The 19,999-nt window shown below is 41.2% G+C and overlaps 1 protein-coding gene and 1 long non-coding RNA gene across 12 annotated transcripts in view; one reads left to right on the forward strand and one right to left on the reverse strand.

Moving 5' to 3' along the window:
- LOC138763897 (microtubule-associated serine/threonine-protein kinase 4-like) overlaps positions 1–19,999 on the reverse strand; it is a 588,435-nt gene that overhangs the window by 343,727 nt on the left and 224,709 nt on the right. For all 11 annotated transcript variants that reach the window (XR_011357883.1, XM_069938893.1, XM_069938918.1 and 8 more), the window contains one exon: positions 10,283–10,314. Coding sequence is in view for 10 of the 11 variants with exons in the window: in XM_069938893.1 (XP_069794994.1) it covers positions 10,283–10,314 (32 nt within the window). In the remaining variant the exon portion in view is untranslated. The remainder of the gene's footprint in view (positions 1–10,282; positions 10,315–19,999) is intronic.
- Positions 1–19,999, forward strand: part of LOC138763945 (uncharacterized) — a 69,517-nt gene that overhangs the window by 40,417 nt on the left and 9,101 nt on the right. The window lies entirely within an intron of this gene.

A 19,999-nucleotide genomic window follows, 5' to 3' on the forward strand; every position in this document is an offset into this window, starting at 1 on the left:
ATTATTGCATTAAACACCGAGCTGAAGTCAATGAACAGCAGTCTGGAGTATGAGACGCCGTTCTCCAGGTGGATCAGGACAAGTCTATAGCATCATCAGTGGAACAGTTCCATCTGTAAATGAAATTAAATGGGTCCAATGTCTCTCATAGGTGTGCTTTGATACATTCCATCACCAGATGCTCGAAGCATTTCATGATGCTGGAGGTCATTGCCAGTGGGTGGTAGTCATTGAGGTCTGTTACTGTCAATTGTTTTGGTACTGGGATGATGTAGCTGCCTGAAAACCTGCAGGGATGATGGACTTGTGCAATGACATGATGATAATGTCCGTAAGGACCTCCGTCAATTGTCATCATGGTCCTTCAGTATCCGACCAGGCATGTTGTGTGGTTTACCCTGGATAGGATTCACCTCACCTTGGCCATGACTATGCAAGAGGCCTGTTCTTCAGGAAGAGACAGGCGTCAACCAGTTTTCCTCGTTGAATTATGCTTAGAAGACGTTTAGTCAGTCAGGTGTTATTGTTGTTGACTCGCAAGGTTGTCTTGCTGAATCTTCCTCAAACTTAGATTGACAAGTCCCCGGGACTAAATGAGATAAATCTGAGGTTACTACAGGAAGCAAGGGAAGAGATTGCAGGCACATTGGTATTTGAGTCCTCCCTGGCTGCCGGGGAGGCAACCGAGGATTGGAGAATGGCAAATGTAGTCACCTTGTTTGAAGAATCTTGGGAACTGGAGACTAGCAATTCTGATGCCAATGATGGGCAAACTATTGGACAGTCTTCTTTTGGGTTAGGGTTTACAAGCACTTACAGAAGCAGTCTTCTCAGGAATAGTCAGTGTGGCTTTGTGAGGAAAAGATTGTGCTTCACAAGCCTAATTGAGTTTTCTGAAGAAATTAAAAGAAAATTGATGAAGATATGGATATAGTTGTGGTGCACATGCATTTAATAAGGTCCTCTATGGTAGACTTATTCAGAAAGTCATTAGGCATAGGATCCAAGTAGCCTTAGCTGTATGGAATCACAATCGGCTTGCCTGCAGAAAGCAGAAGGAAGTAGAAGATGGAATGTAGGAATGTATTCTACCCGGAAATCAGTGACCAGTGGAGTTACACAGAGATCTGTTCTGGGATTTTTATGTATGACCTAGACAAAGACATGGAAGGATGGGTCAGTGAGTTTGCAGATGACATTAAAGTTGGAGGTGTTGTGGATGGTGTAGAAGGTTGTCATAGATTACAACAGGATATAGACAGGATGCAGAGTTGGGCAGAGAAGTAGCACATGTTGTTCAATCTGGATAAATGTGAAGTGATGCACTTTAGAAAGTCTAATGAAGTGGTTCTCAACCTTTTTCTATCCACTCAATCCCTTACTAATCACAGAGCATCTATGGCATAGGGAGTGGAAAATAGAAGGTTGAGAACCACTGGTCGAATGTAAACATGGTGAATGGTAGCATTCTTAACAATGTGGAAGAACAAAGGAACCTTAGGGTCCAAATTTATAGATCCCTCAAGATTGCCAAATCCAGAGATCTTTCTACTAAGTAATATAACAAGTAAAGAATTATGCCTCAAATTGGATGAAGTGCAAAAACGATTTATTATGATAGCCTTAGCTGGAGCAAAAAAATGTGTAATGTCAACCTGGAAATCAGAAGAGAGCCTGAGAGTACAGCAATGGTACATAGAAATGAATAAATGTATTCCATTGGAAAAAAATAACATATAATTTAAAAAATAAAGTCACAGTATTCGAACAAATTTGGGAACCGTACATGGAACACAACAGAGAGGGCCTACCGCAGACCTCCACCCACTAAAATGATAGAATGAGAAGAAGATGAAAAGAACTGACCCAGTGTGTAAAAGTAGATGACACAATTTTCTTGTTTATTTTCATTGTGTGATGACATTGTTTAATGGGTTTATTGTATATGTTGAACGTTTAGTTGGTAGGGAGGGAGCTGGGAAGGGAGGGGGGAAAAAGGGAGAAAATGACACTGTGTATATTCAAGAGGGAAATGTTTGTGTATTTTGGTTAATATGGTTCATAGTGTGAAAAATAAAATAAAAAATTTAAAAAAGATTGCCATGCAGATTGATAGGGTAGTTAAGAAGGCTTATCGCATGCTGGCCTTCCTTAGTCAAGGCATTGAGCCATGAGCCATGAAGTAATGTTGCAGCTCCATAAAACTCTAGCTTGATCAGACTTGGAATATTGTGTTCAGTTCTGATTGCTTCATTACAGGAATTGTGTGGAAGCTTTGCTGAGGAGATTTACCAAGATGTTGTCTGGATTAGAGAATGTGTCTTATTAGAGACAGTTAACAGAACTAATGGTTTTCACTTTGGAGCAATGAAAGACTGAAAAGAAGTCTATAATAAATGGTCTAAGGGAGGACATCTCCCACAACAAATAGATTACACCCTTGGGTCCTGAAAGAGGTTGTGGTAGAGATTGTGGAAGCATTGGTAATAATCTTTCAGGAATCAATAGATTCTGGCATGGTCCCGGAGGACTGGAAAATCACACCTCACTACTCAAGGAAAGAATGAGGTAGCAGAAAGGAAATTATAAGGCTGTTAACCTGACATTAGTAGTTGGGAAGATGTGAGAGTCAATTATCAAGGATGAGGTTATGGAGTACTTGGTAACACATGACAAGATAGGCCAAAGTGAGCATAGTTTCTTTAAGGGAAAATCTTGCTTGACCTATTGATTGGAATTGTTTGAGGTAGGACAAGCAGCTAGATAAGGGAGATGCAGTGGATATTATGTATTTGGATTTTCAGAAGGCATTTGAAAAGCTACCACATATGAGCTACTTAACAAGATTAGAGCTCATAGTATAACAGGCAACATGCTAGTGTGGGTAGAGCATTGTTTGATTCACAAGAAGCAGAAAGTTGGAAAACAAGGAGCATATATAGATTGGCTGTCAGTTGCTAATGGTGTTCTACAGGGGTTGGTATTGGGGCCATTTCCTTTTATATTGTATAGTGTATTAATGATTTGGATTATGGAATGAATGACTTTGTGGCAAAGTTTGCAGATGATGCAAAGGTGGGTGGAGGAGCAGATAGTGTGGAGGAAACAAAGGCTGCAGAAGGACTTAGATAGATTAGGAGAATGATGGTGAAATAGCAAATGAAATATAATCTGGGAAAGCGTATGGTCAGACACTTTTGTAGAAAAAATACATGGGCAAGTTATTTTTTAATGGGAAGAAAAATGAAAATACCCAGATACAAAGGGACCTGGGAGTTTTTGTGGAGGATGGCCTGAAGGTAAACTTGGGTGTTGAGAAGGTGGCGAAGAAGGAAAATGCAATGGTTGCCTTCACTTCAAGAGGAATAGAATACAAGAGCAGGATGCAATATTGGACCTTTATAAGGCATTGATGAGACCTCATCTGAAGTATTATGAGCAGTTTTGGGCTCCTCATTTAAGAAAAGATGTGCTGTCATAGAGAGGGCTCAAAGGAGGTTCACTAGGATAATTCTGGGAGTGGTAGTGTAGTGGCGATAGAGAGAGAAAGAGTGTGGGTATGGAGCCCAAGACAGGGAAATGCTCATCTTGTAGAATGTGGATTGTTAGCAGTGGCGTATCTAGGGAAAATAGCACCTATGGCAAGCCCTGAAACTGCCCCCCGCCGCCTTAAGATGTACTTAATTCAATCCTTCATCCCATAACTATCCCTTGCTGCTGCCACACCATCCACTTTGCCTTCTCTACCTGTCCTCATCGCCTCCTCTCTCTGTGTCGTGCTCTGTCTTCTCATTCCCCCGACCCCATGTCTCGGGGGAGAGAGGGACACACCGTACATGTGTGCGTGTGGTTGGCGGACACCGTCACTCCCTTTCCTCTTCCAGAGTCTCATGTGACTCAATGCGTACTGCTTGCACCGACATTCAGCACCCACTGCGAGTCATGCGGTCCTTTTTTAACATCAGTGCCTGTCATCCTCCATTATACAGAACCATTCATGGTATATAGGGGTGTGTGTGTGTGTGTGTGTGTGTGTGTGTGTGTGTGTGTGTGTGTGTACGCGCATATGTATATAGACATCTCACATATACACACACACACACACACACACACACACACACACACACACGAGAGAGAAAGAGTTGGGAGGGAGGAAGAGAGAGAGACAGAGAAAGAGAGAGAGAGAGAGAGAGAGAGAGAGAGAGAGAGAGAGAGAGAGAGAGAGAGAGAGAGAGAGAGACAGACTGACAGAGGACAGGCAAAGAACTAGCGGCCTTTTCTTTTAAAGACCCCATGTCCCAATGTGCCATGGCATAATGAAAGTGCTGTCAGGCATCAGGAGTTAGATTGGGGGGGGGGGGGGGGGGGGGGGAGTGGCAACGGACAGCCATGGCTAGGATTAATGAGGCGGTTGGGCATCATGTTGGGCTCAGGAGTTAGATGTCGGGCTTACTCGGGCAACGCCACAGTGGGGCAGGATCAGCAGCCAGGTCGACGGGCAATGAGCAAAGCGTTGGGCTCAGGAGTTCGATATTGGCCAGGCAAGTAGAGGACAGTGGACCCTACTTCAAGTAGTGCCCAGGTCACGTGCCCTAGCTGCCATACCCTAGATAAGACTATGATTGTTAGGGAGGCTGTTAGCTTCCCTGATGACTACAAATGCGAGGTGCATCCAGCTGATGCACCTGACAAGCTATGTTAAGGCTTTGAAGCAGGAGCTGGATGAACTCTGGAGCATTCAGGAGGCAGAAGGTATAATAGAGTTACACGGACAGTATTACACCTAGGAGACAGGAAGAAGGTAGATGGGTTACAGTTAGGAGAGGGAAAGGGAACAGACAGGCCGACCAGGGCCCCCAATGGGCATCCACCTGAAAATCAAGAACAGCGATTTGGATATTGTTGATGGGGATGCCCTATCAGGTATATGGCATGGAGTCTGGTTCTGTGGCGAAGAAGGGAAAGGGGAGAAAGAGGCAGGCTAAAATGATAGGGGATTCCATAATTAGAAAGATCGATAAGAGGTTCTGTGGGAGAGATTGAGTATCCCAGATGGTATGTGGCCTCCCTGGGGCCAGGGTTTGAGATATGTCATGGCATTATCAGGAGCCAGGGTGAACAGTCAGATGGTGTAGTCCATATAGGAGGTCCTGGAAGGAGTACCAGGAAAGGTGAGCTCTGTACTGGTAGGACAGATTACATCTGAACTGGAAGGGGATTAATACCTTTGCGGGTAGGTTTGTTTGTCTTGTCCTGATGGGTTTAAACTAGATTTGCAGGGGGAGGGGAACTAGAATGTTAGAGCAGTTAGTGAGAAGGAGGAGGATAAAGGTCGTGCGAGGACTCCATATATAGACAGAAATCAAACGTTTGTACATGATAGAAATGTTCTCAGGTGCATTTATTTTAATGCAAGGAGTATTGTTGGAAAGATTGATGAGTTTAAGGCATAGATTTACATTTGGGATTACAACATTATTGCTTTTAGTGAGGCTTGTGCGCAGGAGCAGGACTGGTAGCTTAATGTTCCAGGATTCTGTTACTTCAGACATGATCGAGGGGGAGGGATGAAAGGGGGAGGAGTGGCACTGCTACTCAGGGAATATATCTCAACTGTGCGGTCAGGATAGCCAGGAGGATTTATCTACAGAGAAATGATAAAGGTGTGATCACACTGATAGGGTTGTATTATGGACCACCCTTTCGGAGAGAATCAGTGGAGAAAATCTGTAGAGAGATAGCAGACCAATGTAAGAAGCAGAAAGTTGTGATAATAGGATATTTTAACTTTCCAAATATTGACTGGGACTCCAATACTGTGAAAGGGCTGGAAGGCTTGGAGTTTGTGAAATGTGTTCAGGAAAGTTTTCTAAGTCAATATATTGAGGTACCAATGAGAAAGGATGCAGTACTTGATCTCTTATTAGGGAGCAAGACCAGTCCGATGAAAGATGTATATGTAGGTGAATATTTTGGGTCCAGTGACCATAATGTCATTAGCTTCAAGTTAATTATGGAAAAAAGATAAGTCTGATTCTCAAGTTGGGATTCTAAATAGGAGGAAGGCCAATTTTGTGGAAATGAGAAAGGATCTAGGAAGAGTGGATTTGGATATGTTGTTTTCTGGCAAGGATGTGTTAAATAAGTGGATGGGCCTTCAAAGGTGGAATTTTGAGAGTGCAGTTTGCATGTTCCAGTTAGGTTTAAAGACAAAGTTAACTGGGAACCCTAGTTCTCAAGAGATATTGGCAATTTGGTTAAGAAGGAGAGGGAAGTGTATAGCAAGTATAGGCAGTAAAGAAACAAGATAATTGAAGAGTACAGAAAATGCAAGAAAATACTCAAGAGAGAAATCAGGAAGGCAAAAGAAGACATGACGTTGCTCAAGCAGATCTCTCTCTTGGCTTGGCTTCGCGGACGAAGATTTATGGAGGGGGTAAAAGTCCACGTCAGCTGCAGGCTCGTTTGTGGCTGACAAGTCCGATGCGGGACAGGCAGACACGGTTGCAGCGGCTGCAGGGGAAAATTGGTTGGTTGGGGTTGGGTGTTGGGTTTTTCCTCCTTTGCCTTTTGTCAGTGAGGTGGGCTCTGTGGTCTTCTTCAAAGGAGGTTGCTGCCCGCCAAACTGTGAGGCACCAAGATGCACGGTTTGAGGCGTTATCAGCCCACTGGCAGTGGTTAATGTGGCAGGCACCAAGAGATTTCTTTAGGCAGTCCTTGTACCTTTTCTTTGGTGCATCTCTGTCTCGGTGGCCAGTGGAGAGCTCGCCATATAACACGAACTTGGGAAGGCGATGGTCCTCCATTCTGGAGACGTGACCCATCCAGCGCAGATAATGTGAAGGTAAACCCGAAGGGTTTCTACAAGTATATTATGAGTAAAAGGATAGTAAAGGATAAAATTGGTCCCCTAGAGCAGGGGGTTCCCAACCTTTCTGTTCCTCTGTACCACTTGGGCATTTTTATAGGTTCCCGTGTACCCCAAAAAATTAAGGATTAAAAAAAAACAACATTGTGCAATCTGACTGCATTGTACAGTAGTGGTTATTCTCTCAGACCCAATGTACCCCCTGAAAAGAGCAAATGTACCACTGGAGGTACATGTACCCCAGGTTGGGAACCCCTGTCTTAGAGGATCATAATGGTCAACTATGCGTGGAGCCTCATGTAATGGGGGGAGATCTTGAACAGGGTAGTTTTTGCATCAGGAAACTGCCATAGTGCATAAGGAAAGAAGGGAAACAAACAGAAGTGTCGTAGAACATATAGAGAATAAAAGTAGATAAATCATATGGGCTGGATATTCCTTCAGACCTTGAGAGAGACTAGTGTAGAAATTGTAGGGGTCCTGAAAGATATATTCACAATGTCCTTAGCCACAGGTAAGGTGCCAGAGGATTGGAAAGCAGCTCATATGTTTAAATAAGGCTCCAAAATTAAACCAGGTAATTATAGGCTGGTGAGCCTGATGACAGTAGTAGGTAAATTATAGAAAGAAGTTCTGAGAGATAGGATTTTATAGGTATTTGGACAGCCATGGACTGAGTCAGGATAGTCAACATGGTTTTGTGCGTTGTAGACCATGTTTAACGAATCTTGTAAAGTTTTTCAAGGAGGTTACCAAGAAGGTAGATGACTGTGGATGTTGTCTACATGTGACAAGGTCCCACATGCGAGGTTAATTCAGAAGATTAAGATACTAGGTATCCATGGAGAGGGTGTAAGCTAGATTTGAAATTGGCTGTGTGGGAGAAAACAGAGAGTGATAGTGGATAGTTGCTTCTCAGACTGGAGGCCTGTGATTAGCAGTGTACCTCAGGGATCTGTGTTGAGACCATTGTTGTTTGGTGCCTATATCAATGATATGGATGATCATATGGTAAATTGGATCAACAAGTTTGCTGATGTCTCAAAGATTGGAGGCAGTGTGGACAGTGAGGAAGATTTTAAAAGCTTGCAGAGGAATCTGGACCAACTGCAAGAATGAGCCAAAAAATGGCAAATTAAGATTAATGAAGGCAAGAATGAGATGATGCATTTTGAAAGGACAAACCAAGGTAGGGACCTGAGGAGTGCAAAGGAGTAATGAGAACTGGAAATACAGATACATTGTTCCCAGAAGGTGGCGTAGCAGGTGGACAGGGCTGTAAAGAAAGCTTTTGGCATCTTCACCTTGATAAATCAAAGTATTGAGTATAGGTGTTGGGATGTTATGGTAAAGTTGTTTAAGACATTGGTGAGGCCAAATTGGAATATTGTGTGCAGTTCTGGATGCCTAACTATAGGAAGGATATCAAGAAGATTGGAAGAGTGCAGAGAAGATTTACTTGGATGTTGCTGGGTCTTCAGGAATTGAGATACCAGGAAAGATTAAACAAGTTAGAATTTTATTCCTTGAAGCGTAGAAGAATGAGGGGAAATTTGATAGAGGTTTACAAGATTATGAAAAGTATAGACAGAGTGGATGCAATAGACTTTTTCCGCTTAAATTGGGGGAGATAAATACAAGAGGCCATAATTTTAAGCTGAAAGGAGAAAGGTTTAGGTGGAACATTAGGGGAAACTTCTTCACTCAGAGAGTGGTGGGAGTGTGGAATGAGCTGCTATCTGATGCAGTAAATGTAGGCTCGATTTTGGGTTTTAAGAATAGATTGGATTGATACATGAATGGGAGAGGTATGGAGGATTAAGGAATGGGAGCAAGTTAATGGGACTAGCGGAATAATGGTCAGCACAGGTCAGAAGGGCTGAATGGCCTGTTTTATGTGCTGCAGTGTTCTATAGTTCTATGGAAAGGGTTATCATGTGAGAAGCGCTTGACAGCTCTTGGCCTGTATTCCTGGAATTTAGGAGAATGAGGAGGATCTCACTGAAACATTTCAAATGTTATAATGCATGGACTGAGTTGATGTAGAAAGGTTATTTCCTATGGTGGAAGAGCGTTGGACAAGAGGGCACAATTTATAACAAAAATGTGTAGGAATTTCTTCAGCCAGAGGGTGGTAAATCTGTGGATTTTGTTGCCGTAGACTGTTGCGGAGGCCAGGTCATTGGTGTATTTAAGACAGAGATTGATTCCATGGCTAATCAAGAACCTAACAATGGTTATGGGGAGAAGGCTTGGCAGTGGGGCTGAGTAGGTAAATGAATCAGTTCATGATTGAATGGAAGGGCAGACTCAATGGGCTGAATGGCCTATTTCTGCTCCTATATCTTGTGGTCTTGTATCAGACTATGAGAGGCATTTATAGGATGGACAGCCAACATCGTTTTTCCAGGACAACAGTAGCAAATACAAGAGGACATCTTTTTAAGCTGAGGGGAGGAAAGTTTCAGGGAGATGTCAGCAGTAAGCCTTTATTTTTTTCCTACACAGAGAGTAGTGCCTAGAATGCATTGCCAGGGGTAGTAGTGGAGGCAGGTATAATAGAGCTATTTAAAAGACTTAAGACAGGAGGCACTTTTACACAGCCGCTGAACTGCAGAAAATTTCAGCAAGTTTTCTTCTCGTTGGCAGTGTAAAAATGTCAAGACCTAATTTATTATGTAAATTCCATCCCATAATTTTTACACTGGGACCCCTACACATTTTTACAGAGTGACTGCAGCCACTCTGTAAGAAACAGGCCTAATGAATACGATGTTCCCCCTCTGACAAACTCTGCAACACAGGAGGCTGTATAAACAACCACATCAAAATAATTCCAAAGTTTCTGAGTAAATAGTTAAGGATGTGAGGTAGGGAAGGTTTAGATTGTCCAATAGGTTTATATCAATTAAATTCTTTGGCCCACACATCGTGGGCAAAATAGTAAGAATTGTGATGTGTTGTTCTATATTCTTGTGGACCATTTCACCAAACCAAGCCATTCCAACTTTTTCCAAGTTGAAATACAATCAAAATACATTACTACTTATACACAAAGCAGACTCTAAATAGTTAATTGCAACCAGAAAGTGTAGCAATTGAAGAGATACCACAACTCTTCAAGCAATTATCTAATTCTTAGAACTCTATAAACAAAATATTCATCAACTATGGAGCTATTAAGTTATCCAGCACATGTTAAGCAGCTGCAAACGCAATGATTTCACTATATCAACAAAACAATGGCTTATCTGCAATAACCACGTCACTAAAAGTCAAACTCTGTACTGGATAACAATTGTATGTACTGTCGTACTTCAGAGAGCTACAAACAACACAACCAATTTAAAAGTTTTAAAAACATCCAACACCCCACAACAGTGGAATTTCAAGATATAAATCAGCTCTACTTACAGACTTCCTCTTCGGGGAAGGCTCAATTCTTTCTGCAAAGAGAAAAATGGTATTTAAAGCAATTAGTTTTACAAAACATAGAACAGTACAGGCCCTTCAGCCCACAATTTTGTGCTAACCTTTAGACGCTGCCTTCCACATAACCCTCCACTTTAAATTCCTCCATATGCTTGTCTAGTAGTCACCAATGAACCTGCCTCCACCACTGACCCAGCTGGTGCATTCCATGCACCAACCACTCTGGGTAAAAAAAACCTTCCTTTAATATCTCCCTTAACTTTTCACCCATCATCTTAAAGCCATGTATTGAATAGTGGTGCCCTGGGAAGGAGGTGCTGACTGTCCACTCTCTCTATTCCTCTTAATAGCTTGTATACCTCTATCGCGTCTCCTCTCATCCTCCTTCTCTCCAAAGCGAAAACCCTAGCTTCCTTTATCTCTGCCCATAATGCATACTCTCTAAACCAGGTAGCATCCTGGTAAATCTCCTCTGTATTCTTTCCAATGCTTCAATGTCTTTCCTATAATAAAGTGACCAGAACAATAAAGTGACACAGTTCTCCAAGTGTGGTCTAACCAGAGTTTTGTAGAGCTACATCATTACCTCATGGCTCTTAAAATCAATCCCTCAAATATGAACAGTATTTTTCAGTACTGAACAATGTAAACCTAAAAATGAGGTTAATGTCTTCAAATAAAATTCGCATGGAAGTTACATCTTCTACTCATTGATCATTGAGAAGTTGCATGTTATATATAATGTAATGTAAGCAAAACTTCAACAATTAATATCCAATTTGAATATTTCAAGCTGGACCATCAAACCCTTATAATTAGTAAAATTACTTGGGAAACATTATAAGCCAGCAACAATATCTTGTTATTTTAGTTCATGCTATATTTTTATTTCTCCACACGAATGGATTTTAAAGTGAAACCACACACTTCTATAACATTCCAAAGTACACATACATAATCCTTTATCCGGACATCTAAAATCCAGAAAGCTCCAAAATCCGGCAAGTGGAGAGGGAGATGGCAGCACGAGCCAGGCGGGCAAGGGGGAGAGACTGGCAGCGCGAGTCAGGCAGGCAAGGGACCGGCAGCGCGACTCAGGCGGGCGAGGGACCGGCAGCGCAACTCAGGCGGGCAAGGGACCAGCAGCGCGTCAGGCGGGGTGTGGGGGGGGGGAGGGGAGGACGGCAGCATGACTGGAAGGGGGTAGGGGTGGATACGACATCACAATTCAAGTGGGTTTAAATCTGGCTTTCTGAAATCCAGAAAAATCCGAAAATCAGAACACACTGTCCCCCAAGGGTTCGGAATAAAGAATTGTGTACCTGTACTTTCCACACCCACAACATTCCTCATCACCACCTCAAGCTTCTGCAATACAGCAGAGGACAGGAAATGTTAATAATAATAATGAGCTTCTCATACAAACAAGTACAATGTAAATATGCGCTAGATTCTTACTTGCTGCAGGCAAATAGGTATTTTGTTTAAAAACTACTTCAATAGCATATATTAAATCATCATGTAGAAAGTGTTAATAAATATAACTAGGCCGGTGACTAGTAGAGTTCCTCAGGGATCGGTCCTGGGTCCACTATTGTTTGTTATATATATTAACAACCTGGAAGAAGGAGTGGTAAATTGGATAAGTAAGTTTGCAGATGATACAAAGGTTGGTGGTGTTGTGGACAGTGAGGAAGCTTAAAAAGAGATATAGGAAAGCTAAAGGAGTGGGCTGAGAAATGGCTGATGGAATTTAATACGGATAAGTGTGAAGTGTTGCATTTTGGAAAGGCAAATCTAAATAGGTCATATACATTGAATGGTAGACAATTGAGGAGTGCAGAGCAACAAAGGGATTTAGGAGTTATGGTAAATAGTACCCTCAAAGTTGATACTCAGGTAGATAGAGTGGAAGGCATTTGGAATGTTGGCCTTCATAAATCGGAGTATTGAATTCAAAAGTTGGGATGTTATGATGAAATTGTACAAAGCATTGGTGAGGCCAAGTTTGGAATACTGTGTGCAGTTTTGGTCACCGAATTATAGGAAGGATATAAACAAAATAGAGAGAGTGCAGGAAAAGTTCACGAGAATGTTGACAGGATGTCAGGGTTTGAGTGACAGAGAAAGGTTGAGCAGCTTGGGGCTTTTTTCTCTGGAGCGTAGAAGATTGAGGGAGGATTTGATGGGGGTGTTCAAGATTTTAAAAGGGACAGAGAGAGTCAACATGGATAGGCTTTTTCAATTAAGAGTGGGGGATATTCAAACCAGAGGACATGGTTTGAGATTGCAGGGGGAAAATTATAAGGGGAACATGAGGGGAAATTTTTTCACGCAAAGGGTGGTTGGGATGTGGAATAAGCTTCCGACAGAGGTGGTTGAAGCAAGGATGTTATTTACATTTAAGGAAAGACTGGATAATTACATGGAGGGGAGAGGATTGGAAGGGTATGGACCAGGTGCTGGTCAGTGGGACTAGGAGGGTGGGGATTTGTTCCGGCATGGACTATTAGGGCCAAACTGGCCTGTTCTGTGCTGTATATGGTTATATGGTTATAATTACAGTAGTGCAATAACAAAAGCAGCATTTCAATAGTGTAGACAGGTCTTTTTGTGCCATCATAGCAGTTTATAATTGGGGTAGTTAAGGGGAGGATTAAGAGCCTTAAAACAGTTTTAAAAAAACATCAGTGGACTGGTGGAGGACAGGAGAACATCCGAGAAAGAGAAGCCTTGGAGAGAACCCTTCAGAAGGTGACCACGGCAGTGGACCAGCAAGAGACCAGAGGCCAAAGGGCTGCTGGAGACAGGCTCGTGAGAACCAGGTATCAGGATCATTTTAACAATTCCTGTCAATCCTTGGTGACCCAAACTGTCTGGTGCTCAGAGTGTAGATACGTCTGCGCCTTGTACAGACTCCATTTATACTTATGAAAATTTGCTCTCTTACTCTCTCTATTTCACAACCAGCCTTTCTGTTATCAGATAATCTGATGAAGTTAGAACAATGACCATCCACCAGATCCTTCTCCTGAATTTGTAACTGAAGTTGGCTTTTCTTTCAACTCCAAATTCAAATCCTTAAAGAAATGATCACGGAATAGTTATTACTTTGCATGCCACCAAACACCATTGCCTCATTCACGATAACTTTTTGTTTTTCTATTTTCAATTCACTACAAGATCACTGCCGTCTTCATTATTCATCCCATGCATTCATGTCTCATGCATACATTTCTTTTCTTGACTCCTCTTTCACAGTCTAATTTTACAGCTCTTTCTCTCATAATCATATAATCAGCCCAACAATATTTACATTTAGTAAAAGACCATAGATACTGTATATGTTTGCATTTAAAGCCATGAACATTTATGGCATCATTCCATTAACTTCTGACATATGAGATCGGTGCAATGTTTTCATTTGTTAAGTTTGCACAGTAGTAGAGCACACACTAGTGGCTGCAGTGAAGTATTTGTTTGTTTGACAACTTGCACTGAAGTAGAACACAGAACAGCCCAGGAAAAGGTCCTTCAGCCCCCAATGTCTGTGGTGAACATGATGCACCAATAACATCTCGACCATTTGCATACAATATATCCCTCCATTTCCTGCAAATTCAAAATGGTAATTGTTATCCACAACAGGTTGCATCGCACTTCCAATAAATAAACCAACTTTGGAGGATGGGGGTGGGGGGGGGAGTGCTATAAGGCATCCTAGACTCTATTTTAAGAAATTTCAGCGTGTTATAATGCTCAATCTTTGACTGTCCATATTTTTGATTCTTCCTTCATCGCCTGAGCTTACACAACTTGCTGTCAAAGTTCTACTCTCAGTTCAACATCCAGTAAAACAGTCCTTGGAAAAGGCAGCAGTTCCCTGAAAATGCCCCCAAAATCTTCAACATTAGACAGAGCCCCACTCAGAGATGGCCAACTGACTCTGCTGTCAACATTATGAAAGTGTTAATAATAATATGAACAAAAAAGTTTTAAATAATTAAACATTTTAATTGTGAACCTTTCCGTGTTGAGCCTAACTGTTTAACATCCATATGTCAATCTATCACTGCTAGTGATCAACATTTTAAGGTGTAATTTTTTCTAAACTGTATTTGCCTTCTCTTTGTCCTCTTCCGCACAGCTCTGGAGGTTACATCAAAAGGGTTGTGGTTTCGGCAGAAGGTATCAAGTATGGGAGAGAACATTAAAATATGGCACAACTATAATAGAGGAGCACATTCAGGAATTCGGAGTTTGACAAATCAATTGCAAAACATGCTGAAATTTAAAAAGCCAAATTATGACAATTCTATCTGGAACCTCTAGCACATCCCAGCTAAACAAAAGGGAGGTTGCCTGCAATTCCAACTTTAAAGTAATGGTGGCTCAGCTTTTTATTTTGAAAATAGTGTAATATTAATTTGCTGATATGGTAATGAGAACATAGTAATTAAATTATTGAATCCAAAGGCCTTGATTTACAATCCAGAGACTGATGTTCAAATTCCACAATAACTGTGGTGGAATTTAAATCCTATTAACTTCTGGCATTTGTTTCAAAAGATAACACACCATTCAAGGACAATGAATAAATTTAACTCAAGGTGTTGCATTTTGGTAGGTTAAACCAGGGTAGAACTTGCACAATGAATGCAGGGACCCTGGAGAGTTTTGTGGAATGTAGAGACTTGGGTATTCAGCTACAGGAGTTCATGAAAATCGTGACATAGGTAGGGGCAGGCTGGTGAAGGTGTTTCACACGCTTGCTTTTAGTGTATTGACTATAAGGACCAAGGATGTTATCAGGTAACTTATACAGGATGTTGGTAGGACCACAATTGGAGTACTGTGTGCAGTTTTGGTCACCCAACTATTGGAGAAATATAGGAAATAGTGCAGAAAATATTTGTGAGACTATTCCTGGGACTGGGGACTTGAATTTAAAGGACTGGCTAGATATGACTTTTTAAAATTTTATTTACAACACAGTAGAAGCAAATTCCAGACATTGAGACCTATGCCGAACAATTACACCAAATTAACCTATAACCCCAGCCATTTTGGAGGCTTGGACTTTTCTCCCTGGAAAAAATTAAGTGGGTGGGGGAGAAGAGTCTGAATAGACATTCATAAAATCATGAAGGGCATAAAAAGTCATGTATCATCCCCTCCCCTCAGAGAAGGTGAACCTAAAACTAGAAGGCATAGACTGAAAGTGAGAGGTGAAAGACTTAAAAGGGCCTAAAGGGGCACCTTCTTCACACAGAGTATGGTGGGTTCATTGATCAAAATGCCAGAGGAAGAGGTAGAAAGAGGGACAATTGTTATATTAGATATTCTGCCCAACACATGGATAGGGAAGGTTTAGAGTATAGTGGTGTGGACACGAGTAAACAGGACTAGCTTGATCAGCATGGATAAAATGGGTGAATGGCCCTGTTTCCATGCTGATGAATACAAATCTAAATGTTGGCCTTGCCAGTGATTCTCAGATATTCAAAAATGAATTAAAATAAAAATGCAAAACCCTCACTTTATATTCTTGTGCCTGTAAAACAAATGGTGTAACATGCTGTCATTTTCACATGATAACGTGCTTTAGGCAATGAACACAAATTGGATAATTCAGACAGTTCACCAACTTGAACTATAACGTGCACCAAAGTAACAGTTAAAGTAATCTACAGCCTTATAGAACACAGGAAATTGCAGGTAGTATAGGCCAAATAGCCCTTCAAGCGAGCTCTGCCATTCAACTGGATAGTGGTTGAACTCCTACATCACTTTTCTGACATGTTCCTCGATTCAAATCGTGGCCTCAGTATCAACTGATCATAGCTTAGAATATGGTTGAAGTATGAGCATTCACAACCCTCTAGAATTGCAGATTGCAAAGATGTATAATCTTTTGAGCCTCTCAAGTAAGGGAGAACAGCTTTCAAACCTCCAACCTCAAGCCTTTGTAGCATGTCATATATTTTAATGAAATAACCGTTCAACTTTCTTAAGAGAATCTAGGGTTGATCTATTCAATCTCTGCTTATAAAAGAGCCCAGTAATCCAGCCAATGAATCACCTCCAAGTTTATCCATCCTTGGATAAGGAGAAAAAAAAACTGTACCCACCATTCCAAATGTAGATGAACAAAGCACTGTATAATTTCAGCAAATATTCTTTATATTTAAACTGATTTAAAACATGGTTGAAGCAGATTTAGGCCATTGAAACACATGATGCCCAATTACACCCAATTAACCAACCAACCCTGTACATTTTTGGAGGATGGGAGGAAACTGGACCACATGGGAAAAACCAACACAGACACGGGAGAACATACAAACTCCTTACAGGAAACGCCAGATTAGAACCCAAGTTGCTGGCACTGTAAAGGAACCAGAATGCATTTACTCCCAACATTTATAATAAATTCTAATATACATTTCCCTTCCAGCTATTTGCTATACTTGATGGATGTTTCAATGAAATAATTCCCAAATCTGTCTGCATAGGCACCTTTTATCATCTCACCTTTTAAAAGGATATTTTTATGTAATTCTTCTGCCAAGTTGAATAATTTTACACACTATACTACGTATTCTTGAAACCTTCTTGCCCTGTCAATTCTGCTGTCTACATCCCCATGTCCTCTTTAATACTCGTTTAGTCAGAGAGCTTTGTCAGGAAGCTTGGACAGATTATGTTCCATTACCATATACAGAATAGAAAGCAGTGATACAAGGAGCACTTCACTGACTAATCCTTACCATCCTGAAAATGACAAGGAATACATAAAGTAAATTTCTGAAGTGTACCCACTATCAAACTGGCAAATTCAGTTGTCGCATCTCACTGGCAGGAAATAAGAATGATGATTTAATCGATTCTAAATAATAATTATTAAGAATAACAGTGGAATATAAAGAATCCACAAGGAGAATGAATGGTTTATTTCACATGGACCTTTAAAATAACCAGATGGGACCTCAGGTTAACAAATCACCCTGTCAATGCATAAAAATGTACTGTGTAGTTAATGCACCAGCTCATATTCAACCTGTGTGTCTGGAAGCAGTGCCTGAGGAATCATGTACATTAGGTAACCCCTATTGCATAAATTCAACACAATTTTGCTGCATCACTTCAGTGGAGGCAAAGGCCCATTTAAAAGAGCATCCAGGCAGTCCTTGAATTTGCATATAATGAGAAACTGTCCCCTCTGGTACAATACAGAAACAAACATTTCCTCGTAAATAGCACATTGTGTCATTGTGACAGCCACCAAAACTCATTGAGAGGCACTGCCAGTGGCATTACTTAGTTCTAAGGACTGAGTATCACACTTCAAAAGATACCTGTCTGAATCTTGGATCATGTCTATAATTGGCTCATCCATTACTTCAACTGGATCTAACTTAGCCCCTCAAAGTGTCTGTCATATTAGAATTGTGAAGAGATTGAAAAAAATTGTGGTCTACTACATGGTGGCAATTGTAAAAAGATTGTTTTTTTTTAAGTGATTTGTTTAGAAAATGCAACACATATTGATCATAAGAAATGAATAAATTTACACCAATCCTGCTGTTAACCTAAAAAGGTTAATGGCAAAATGACAGAATATGAAGAATGAGATAAACATTCTTGTCAAATGAGCACTGAAGGAGAGAACCTCATACATTCAGAAACAAAATTTTACAGCAAAATACAATTAATTAAAATGTATTCTAATCTCATTTCTATCTCCTCCAACTTTGTTTCTGCTGTTGGTAATCAGATCAATTTCCAATTACTGTGTAATGAACATCTCAAGAGTTGAACAGTGCTTCCAAGAGTTGAACAGTGAGCTTGGGTCGATGGGAATTCAGAGTTGAGTTATAATCAGATCAACCACAGTCTTATTAAATGGCAGTGAAGGTTTAAGGGGCCTGTTGGAATCTAGGGGTTAAAACATTATGAAATAAATGATTAATCAATAAGTTTATTTGTACTGCATGAGTCAGGGAAAGAGGAATGTGGCTAAGTGGCTGTCACAGCATGGAGCAAAGTTGGCTGAACAGAAATTGGCCGCTCCCAAGATACAGGGAGAGGATATGCATAAAACGATTTAGGAGGAATGCTCAACTGAAGGAGGTGGGAAGTAGCACAGGAGACACAGGCCAGATCAGAACAAAGAATGGCCCGCAAGAATCAAAGGGAATGGAAAATCAGTCTAGGAGGAAGATTAAGGCACGAGGAGGTGTTAAAGAGAACAGCAGAAATTGGCCAGACAGGGACCAAATGGTGATTAGAAATATCTGGGGATGAATTAATTTCAGATCTAAACAACAGGATAGTCTGGCCTGGAGGATTAACATGGGAAGGCTACACCCCAGAAATCTGCAAAACAGGAGATGACTTGTGATAACCCTTATGCAAAAAGATCTAGCAGGGAAAACAACTTTTGTTCTGTGTGATAAGATTGACCTATATAAACTGTGCCAACTGGACAATAGGGGTCAGTCTCGGGGAGTAGCTCACTGGCAGGTGACCTATGAACTAACAGACTGACCCAGAGCTCTGTTAAGTTTTATTCTTGTGCTGTGCTGTGCTGTGGTGTAATAAACTGACTGTTGAACCGAATACCTTCTCCTATCACTTCATTCAACGAACGCGCTGGACTCAGCTCACACATAGACTAAATTAAGAGTAAATAAATTAAAGCCAGAGTCCAACAGGCCAAGCGGCCTCGCGGCCTCCTCCTGCTCTTTAATTGGTATGTGCAGGGAATCCTCCAATAGTACCTTACCTGGCCACACTGCAATTAAAGTCATCCTCATTTTTAACAAATCCTTTGATGCACAGCCAATCTCCTAATCCCATTCTCTTATGTTCTGTCCATCAGGCCTATTGCAAGTGCACATCTTTTATCTATATTGTCCCTAACCAATGGAACATCATACTTAACGTTTTCCATCCTGTTAACAAGCAGGATTTTTTGCCACTCCATGCATCCATTTTTTCTCTGTGAAATATCACAACCTAATTATTTTGTTAAAAATAATAGCAAAGAAGTCCATGCTTAAGAGCCTCCTACTATTACAGTTAATAGTGAAGCTAACCTTGGACTGAGATCATCTTCAATTTTTGCATTTAGAACCACAAGCAGGTGCAAACTGAACTAAAGTTCAAATTTATTGTCAGAGAACTTGCATGATATCACATGCAACTCTGAGATTCTTTTGCTAAGCTGCAGAGTCAGGCAAGGTAAGAAGGAATCAAGCCTCAGATGCTGGAATTTGGAACAAAAAAAACCTCCTGGATGAAGTCAGCAGATGAGGCAGCATCTGTGGAGTGAGAGTGGTCGACATTGTGGGTCGAGTCCCTTTTAGGACTGAGGGTGTAAAGGGGAAAGACTAACTTGGAGGCGAGGGTGAATCAAGAAATGGCAAGTGACAGGTAGATCCAGTGAGGGGGGCTTAACTGCAGGACATGAAACTTGAGGAGGGATTGATAGGTAGATGGAGCCAAGAGGAGGAGAGAAGAATGGAGATGACCAACGGTGGAGATGACCAAGAGTGGAGGAGAAGTGGAGATGACGAAGTACAGCAGATAATGGTATCTTGTATGACAGTTTAGTGATAAGGAAGAATTGGTCAGATAGAATAGTGCCGAGAAAGGACAGGGAAACCATTGGGAGAAGTGTGGTAGTTGGGGAGA

The sequence above is a fragment of the Narcine bancroftii genome, chromosome 1, assembly GCF_036971445.1.
Source record: "Narcine bancroftii isolate sNarBan1 chromosome 1, sNarBan1.hap1, whole genome shotgun sequence".
NCBI classification, from domain to species: Eukaryota; Metazoa; Chordata; class Chondrichthyes; order Torpediniformes; family Narcinidae; genus Narcine; species Narcine bancroftii.